Source organism: Morone saxatilis, unplaced genomic scaffold (genome assembly GCF_004916995.1).
Source record: "Morone saxatilis isolate NCDOM2014 unplaced genomic scaffold, NCSU_SB_2.0 Contig12, whole genome shotgun sequence".
Taxonomy (NCBI): Eukaryota; Metazoa; Chordata; class Actinopteri; family Moronidae; genus Morone; species Morone saxatilis.
Window position 1 is genome coordinate 8,005,506 of NW_023339674.1, and position 8,744 is coordinate 8,014,249.

The following is an 8,744-nucleotide window of genomic DNA, read 5'->3' on the forward strand; positions in this document are numbered from 1 at the left end:
TCTCTCCCTCCCTCCCTCCCTCCCGCTATCCAGACGGCTGCTGGCAGGCAACCAAAACAGAAAGCTCTCGCAGCCAATCGGCGAGCTCGGATTTTAAGCACGCTTGAAAGCAGCCAATCGGAGCGCTCCGGGGGCGGGGCTTGCGCCGAGCTGCAAATACAATTAAAGCATTTTCTGGTGGTTTTCTCGAGTGACAGCGTTGGTGTCCCAATGGCTACAGGTCTGTTTCAATTGTAAAATGCACATGATGCTAATTGATTAATCTGGGCTCGATTGTATGGGTTTGTTTAGTTTTACATTTTAGCTATTAATCTGGTAAATGCATTATCAATAACGTACAAACAATGAGGCTTAATATGTATCTTACTCATACAACTTAGTATGTTTTACAAATTTACAGACAAATGGTTTTTTTTGAGAAGTTCTTTTTCATGATGCACTCTCAGATGTGTGTGATCTTCCTCATTGATCTCCAGCCAGATGTTCTGTGTTGTAAACCTTTTACAAAAGCAATAATAAAACAAACTCACTGAAAAAAAGGAAGTGTGAGAAACTTCTGACAAAATTCAATATACTTTTTTGTAAATAAAAGAAATAAAAAGAAGAAATAAAATAAATAAAAGAAGATTGAAGGAGATAGTCAGTTGTTTGAGTAAGATTCAACCTTATTTGTTAGTGTTATTGATATTGCATTTACCAGATTAACAGCAATAACTAATATGTAAAATCCATCCAATCGAACCCAGATTAATCAATTTGCCTTATGTGTATTTTACTGTTGAAACAGAGCTTATTGGTTTTACATTGGTAAATGCAGTATCAATTAAACAGTTTGATGCCTTTAATCTTACTCATACAACTTTATATGTCTTACAATCTTATTTTATTTACAAAAAAGTATGTTGAATTTTCTGAGTTCACAATTTGCCCTTTTTTCAATGAGGAAGCTCGCACATGTTCGGACTCTCAAAGGTTCTGTGTTACAAACCAGCCTTAAAATATAGCATATAGCATAACAAACCCACTGAAAAGCAGTGTTGGAAAGTAAATTTACTCAAGTACTTATACTTAAGTGCAATTTTGAGGCCCTTTTTAATAATTTGCATTTATTTATTAATTAGTGTAAGTTAATGAGTATTTTTATATTGAGGTGTTGCTACTTTAACTAGTAAACTATCTGAATCCTTCTTCAATCACTGGTGAAAAGCAAACATTTGAATGTCAGTATAATTAGTGCAAAAAAGATGGCAACACGTGGAAGCCGACACGAGAAGCTAATAACCCAATGTTAAGTTTTGTAACACAATCAATCAATTAAATGAAGAATTTAAGAGTTTTTTGTCAATTTTCTGCATTGAGATAAAGCTTTTCTAAACCTCTTAACACCACAGGTTGTTACACTGATCTTACCCCTGGTTCAATTTCAAATGTTTTCACGTGAAAAGAAAGCGGTTCTTCTTGTGATTGAAGACTTCTCTCATTCAGAGTCGGGGAGTGAGGTAATGTTGCAGTCAAGTCTCTGTGGCGCTCAGACTTTGATGTGAGATTATCAGGGCCTCAGCTATGGGACAGAAGGTCACCACTCTCTCACTGGCTACTCTTCTTCCTCCTGCCGCTCAAACCGATCCAGTTCTGCCTCGCAGTTAAAATCTAGTAGAGTAGAAGAAAAGTCCCACCTGACTGTCAGACACAACAAGGGTTCCCCGCTTGTATTGAGACATCAACCTTTAAATCCTCCTTTTTATTATGTAGAGACAGGGAGAATTACAAAACGAAGCCCACTGGTTTCACACACATAACATTGGTTTATTAAAATTAAAAGTGTGTTGTTGTTTTAATCTAGAATATTCAGTAGATATTACAGTAAATTGTATTATTAGTTTTAAATGATAACAACAGCTGTGTCCTAACTTAGATGATCTTAAAAATACAAAAACAAAACTAGAGTTACAACCTTGTGTTGTGTTTGTTAGTTTACATTCATGTCTGCCTAGACTCATCTAATATATGTGGTGAATACTTAAATAAAGGATATTCTTTGGCTAAATGTTAGTGATCAATATATTAATGATACATATATATAATTTCAGTGGATATACACTTCTGAACTGATTAATAAAGGATCATCAAAGATGTATTGGCCTAACAGGTACACATGTACTACACGTAAAGGTGGATTCTCCTGAAGTATAGCTTTACAAAATGGTCTCTCTTGCTGTGGGTGAAACTCACTCACAGGATCACAATTAGTTAGGCGCCTCCATTAGATGCTGTTTGCGGTCGAGTGATTCAGATGATGTTCAAAACTTCAGAATGAGGCAGGAAGTGAAAGGCAGAATGAATGAGATGGAAAGATGAAAGCCCGCACTGTGCTGGTTATTGTTCTCTCTGTTGTTTACTGGAATCACCTAATTCATTCTTAAATTATGGCTAAAAACCTATTTTAAGGTCACAATGACTTTTGACCTTTGAGTCAAAAGTGTCACCGATCCAGTGTAACTGTGAAATGAGGTCACAATCTCCCCCTTCTGTTCCTATGATTGTAGTGTTGAATAATAATAATAATGTCACAGTGAGGTTGACCTTTGACCTTTTCGATATCATCATCTCATTGTTGTTTCCCATCAAACATTTGTGTAAAATTATTTCATAAGTACTGTGTCAATTAAGAGTAAGGACCACAACATGTTTTGTCATTTTGAGGTGACGTTTGACCTTTTTGTCACTGATTCATTGTCCGACCAATTATTAAATATTGTCATCAGTTCTTAAGTGCTCTGTAATGTCACAGTGACCTTTGACCTTTGACCACCAAATTCTAATCAGTTCATCCTTGAGTCAGAGAGAAAGTTTGTGTCAAGTTTGAAGAACTTTGCTCGCCTCGTTCCTGAGATCACAAGAATAAAATGCCTCCAGTCGCAGCCATCGGTGGCACAAAGACATAAAAACACAAAACGACCAAACCTGCAAAAAAACATTAAAATACATTAAAAAAGCAACGTGGGTAAAAATATCTCTCTGAATAGATGACTTCCTCTTTTCATTACTCTTCTGACACACAACTCCTCCTCTTTTTTGGCACCACATGCACAAAACACACATATAAAATCATGCTGACTTTTGGTACCAATCTGAAATGTGATTTTCTCAAAAATCACGAAACAAATGAAACCTAAACTTAAATATTATATAAACAGTTAGTTCATTTTTTTTTTTTGTATAATTTGTAAAGATCACAGCTTTATAGTGTTGTCCTTGTTATCAGCTGTAAGTTTATTTATATCCTGTAACATTGACAGCAATAATAAACTCCTTGTATGTGTCCATATAGTTAATAATATTAAAGTAATAAAGTTGATTCTGGTTCACATCTGCAGACATGGTTGTTTTATGTCAGTCTTCTGTCAGATAATCAGAATACACATCTGGCACAACTGCGTCTGCAATGAGTGAAATATGTCTGATATTTGCAACAAATCAGGGATCATAGATCTTGACCGCCTAATGGATCGCAGCTGAACACCAGAGAGAGAGAGAGAGAGAGAGAGAGAGCGGGTAGCAGCCTGCAGGAGCACAAACATCGTCCTCAGAGATCTTCTAGTTCTACTTAGTATCAGCATTTCAGTCAATCATCTGTCTTCCACTGGTTATTATCTGTGGTCGCCCGCAAACAATATATAACAAATAAAATGATCTCCTCAGCCGACAGGAGGCTGTTGAACATCTACATGCAGACAATGCTTTGGCATTATATTTGCTTATTGTGTAATGCTGTGGCTTGGCCTGCACATGCACTTTACAGACAAAAACAACAACTCTTGCCACTTCCACTTCTGCCGTTGTGCTCCTTGGAGGTAGCTTTGCTCTCAGAGTTCTTTAAGGGCTTATGCGGCTTGGCTGCCGCCACCACTTCCTTCTTAGCCGGGTTCCTGAAGAGAGAAAAACATTTGGATGCACACGAGCACCGTCGTCGTTTATCATCCTCGGACACAATCACCTCCAAAATCTGGCCTCTTCATTTCCGTTTGTGCTTTAGGGAAATTATTTACTGCTTTTGTCAGGGGGAACTGAAGCCAAAATAATTAACAACAGACTAATTTCTCAGCGGGAAACTAATTAGTCCACAATAAATAAATAAATAAATATATCATACCAACTAATAGAAAACAAAATGAAAACAGAGATACTACACTACGATGACCTATTATACAATATTTACTCACGGCTCCTGCTATCAGTTGCCAATCCGACAAAGTTGGGCAATACGTAAACATGGAAGCAGGAAAAACAAACCCTCTACTTGAGTTGTTGTATTTCTGCAGTTAAGTTTTGTTACCTTATAATGACCCTTTTATATCTACAGATGATGCGGGTCGCCTTCCCTGGAGGCCACCATGTTGAACACCCATGTTCCTACAGTAGCCCAGAAAGGGAGAAACCAAAAACTCTGAGTTTTCTAGATAGAGGCGATTGTGTTTTTCCCACATTTCATGGCCACTGTAATATCACCTTTGAGCTTGGAAAGGGAGGGTGAGGCAAGTTGCAATCTGCAACTACACCACTAGATGTCACTAAATCCTACACACTGGACCTTTAACAAACAGGACAGTATATATATTGACAGGACACATAATACAAAGTTACACACAGCTGTAAATCACAGTTTTTAATATATGATCTTGCAGACATTCCCCACATTATAATACTTGAAGCAGGCGCACTGAACTTTGTCATTGTCAGTCAGAGCAAGAGTATTCTCACGACTCTCAACCTCTTGAATTATCTCGTTTTCTGAAATCCAACCATGCTACGAGGAGAAAGGCTGGTCTGTTCAAAAATCAAATCAAAAATGTGGGAACAAACAGTAACTCATGCACACGTGATAGCATTTCGAGTTTTTGATGTAGTAAAATCTGGCCTCAGTATATATATCTTTCTCTTAATGGCCACTCCAGGGCTCCGTACATCTCAAAGAAAGCAGTACGTCTCCTGATTGAAGACGTCTCTTGTATACGGAGTCAGGGAGTGAGGGCCCTTTGCAGTCAAGTCTCTGTGGCGCTCAGACTTTGATGTGAGATTATCAGGCCTCAGCTATGGGACAGAAGGTCACCACTCTCTCACTGGCTTGGTGCCTCCTCTTCTTCCTCCTGCCGCGTAAACTGATCCAGTTATGCCTCGCAGTCAAATCTGAGTAAAAGAAAAGCCCCACCTGGCTGTCAGACACAAGAGGGCTCCCACTTGTATTGAGACATCAACCTTTAAATCCTCCTTTTCAATTTGTAGGGGTGAGAGGGAGAAATACAAAATGGAGCCACGTCTCACAGATTTCACACACATTGTAGAACTTTATTGTTATTGTTTTTTAAATCTTGTCCAACTTAGAAAAGAACATATACCCAGAATTATTATTCTTCCATCATAATAAAATATACAGTTGTGTCCTTACAAGGCTTTTCAATAAAATCCAAACAAACATTTAGATAAATAATGTGCACAAAACATATTTCTATCTACAAACGATTAAGTGTTGAACAACGGTTTCCAACCTGTTTGGCTAGTAACCGCTTAAAAAAATGAATGTCTGAATGAAACTTCATGGCAATTAAGCCGATAGTTGTTGAGATATTTCAGTCTTGAATTAATCAGGATACTGAAAAGTTACAGATAATTAACTTTAACATCAAGCCATTTGAAATTAGTGCCAACACATGTTTTATTTCTTACTTTTCTCTTAGTTTATCATCTGGCTACCACCATCTAATAATCAAAGATATTCTAGAAGCACAGGTTACTTTTGGATATCTCATCACCCACAGGAGGTCACTATTATACTATTAACACTGAAGTGCAGAGAGTGCCTGTGTGCATTTCTTTTTTGTAAAACATCCATTGTTGTATCTATTGTATCTTTCAGGAAAGGACATGTGAATGGAGGCACGATGTACCTGAATATTCTGAAAACATCACCAAAATCAGGAGCTTGTTTTAACAGAAAGGCTTTTAACAGTCCAGTGATGAATCAGTCGTACAAAAGAAAAAGATTTGCATGTGATTGTTGTGGTCAGCCATACAAATGCCCTTCAGAGTCATATTTCCAAGGTCCTGAGTGTGACTTTTCCCTGAGAAGTTGACCTGGGAATGATCTGATATTGATAGATATGTGAAACTGAAATGTTATAAATATCCTCAGAATAAAATAACAATAAAGCTTTAAATCTAACACATCACTACACAGATAATTACAATTTTACTTTCAAAATTTAACAAAACTCACTTCAGGTTACACAGCTCAAACGTGCCCCTGTATGACTGTGCAACTACCACATGTTGATGTTAAAACACCATGTAAACACATTTCACCATAGTGCTTCATTCAAAAAAAACTGTCACACTGAAGACTGACAGTAATTATTGTTTCTTAGAAAATCAATATATCAATATATTCCACCGTGTACAGAATCAAAATGTGCATTCATATATTGAAAATAAATTCACAGCACACATAAAGAAAAACTCACACATTTACACTCTTATTTCCTCATTCATCCAGGGTGCCTATTTATATCTTGTATAAATACACACATTTCCACAGAGGTTCACCATCAGCTGCCCTCCAGCTCTGACCCTTACAGGCATCCTGAGCATTTGGGCCTGAACGCCTATGTCTACTACGCCGGTTCAGTAATCCATCCATGGTGTAAACACTCCTTTTACAGTATCTGAAAACTATCGTAACTTAGATTTAGTCGTTGTGTAGTCTTAAAAGACACGTCAATCAGTTCGGGAGAGATAGCAGGTCATTTTTGTGGTGAGGTTGTACTAACAGGAGTGAAATGTTTTGCCAAAGTTAAAGCAGACCTTTAACTCTGTTAGCACCGTTTCAGTGTTTTGGTAGTGCCCTTCAGGACGATGTGAGGTAATCCAACAGCCCATTTATCACAAGGCCAGTACTGCAGGCCGGGCAGCGAGTACGGTATCTCGTAGTTGGCGTCCAGGTAAGCTATCAGGGTGCTGCCATAGGCCACAGCTATCACAATCAGAATGTGCCTGGAGGATACATATAATGATAAAGATCAATACACATGAGCATGTCCTTGAAAAAAAACCAACAACCCTGTCTCTAAGAAATTACATGTATGTATTATTAATATGGTGTTTGAATATAAAGTTCTTGGATTGTACAAAAGTTGTAGAGAGGTGTTTGGGGTGAAAGTCTATGACATCTGAGATCAGACATCGTCCTGTGTGTGGTTAAGTTTGGGTTTGGCAAAGATTCTGGCTTTAATTACATGTCAATACAGTTAACACACCCGTTAACGTGCTTCAAGTCAATATTGACTTTTTCTAAATTAAACAAAAAAAGATCTTACCCTAACTGCAGTGGAAAACAGTTCCTTTAGTATCTATGAGCAAATATTGTGTTGCATAAGTGTGGATATTTTAGAGAAAAACTCTAAAAAAATATATTGCCAGTAAACGTTTGGCAGATGTGTTCAGTAAAAAAGTTTCCTTGTTATGTTGATTAAAACTGTAATTCAGGTGGCATTAGGTTTTTTACTGAATATATCAGTAGTATACAACTGCAAGTTGGAAAATAAAGAGAAAGAAATTAAAGGAAAGGAAAGGTACAGTAAGGACAGGACTAGAAAGGAAAGGAAAGGGACACAAGTAAACCAGGACTTACCAGATACCGTGCAGGTAGCAGAAGTTTAGCCTCTGCCAGAAGCTGCAGCCAAAACGGTCACTAATCCAGCAGGAGATGGCGAGCACCCACAGAGCCACCGACAGCTTGGCAAGTCGCAGAACCTTCTGGTCAGTGCAGCTGAGAAAATAAACAAAACTAGTTGTAATAACAACTCAGAACTGCACCATAAAACAGTTACAGATTTCCCCCAAAGGGCACCAGAGTTTTCATACCATCTCATCTCGACACCCAGAACGTAAAGCAGGTGGAGGCCGAAGCAGTTTAAAGCGTAGGCGTTGGCTGTAGGTTTGACAAAGGACGACAGTGTGGTGATGACGGTGACCACCAGGACAAGACTCGAAAACGTCGACCTGTGGACGAACACAGAGAACAGAAGAGAAGCTATTAAGAGATGTAATTGTGTAGCTGATAATTTTGTGTACATTCATCACTACGAGCAACTCCTTTCACATTGTCATTTGATACATTTGTTGTTATACTGTTTTGCTTTCCTCTTTCTACTGTTTCTTAAAGGATGTTTCTGTGGCATTGGTGTGCTGCACAGCTGTGATATGAAGGAATAAATTAAATTGGACTGGATTTTTCTGGCACACACTCAATAACAAAAGACTGATCAGGATCAAAACATGTGTTCAGGACATCCTTTTAACTGAACTCTGTGACTTTCCAACAAGATATGTTAAAAAGTCCCTCCAGACATGTATTACGACATAATAAAAACAGTCTGCTGGAACAATAATGTGTGTCTGATAAGTTTTTTATACTCTTTCTACATCCTTAAAAATTCCATAATCTATACATATGCTAATTTTACTTATTTATAAAGTTTTCCTGCTGGACACAAGATGTCTCCTTCTTTACTGTAAATCCATTCTCAAGTTTCTACACATCACATTTGTATATTCAGTGAGCGCAGAGAAACTTTCCACTTTCAGCAAATGAATGTGAAAACATCCTTCTAGTGTCAAACTCTGCACAGACAGCATTCAAACAGCACACTGTAGGAACAAGAAGAAACACTGATTTAGAGTGGACGGGG

The 8,744-nt window shown here is 37.8% G+C and overlaps 2 protein-coding genes across 2 annotated transcripts in view; both read right to left on the reverse strand.

Annotated features, from left to right (window-relative positions):
• The window catches only part of mllt1a (MLLT1 super elongation complex subunit a), a 24,950-nt gene extending 20,554 nt beyond the window's left edge, over positions 1-4,396 (reverse strand). Inside the window, 2 exon segments of the mRNA XM_035653595.1 lie at positions 3,823-3,929; positions 4,362-4,396. Of these exon segments, the coding sequence (XP_035509488.1) occupies positions 3,823-3,929; positions 4,362-4,396 (142 nt within the window).
• Positions 4,397-5,403: 1,007 nt separating this feature from the next.
• Positions 5,404-8,744, reverse strand: part of acer1 (alkaline ceramidase 1) — an 8,474-nt gene continuing 5,133 nt past the window's right edge. The window contains exons 4-6 of the mRNA XM_035653826.1: positions 7,918-8,055; positions 7,685-7,822; positions 5,404-7,047 (exon numbers count right to left, since the gene is read on the reverse strand). Coding sequence (XP_035509719.1) covers positions 6,870-7,047; positions 7,685-7,822; positions 7,918-8,055 — 454 coding nt within the window. The 3' untranslated portion in view covers positions 5,404-6,869. The remainder of the gene's footprint in view (positions 7,048-7,684; positions 7,823-7,917; positions 8,056-8,744) is intronic.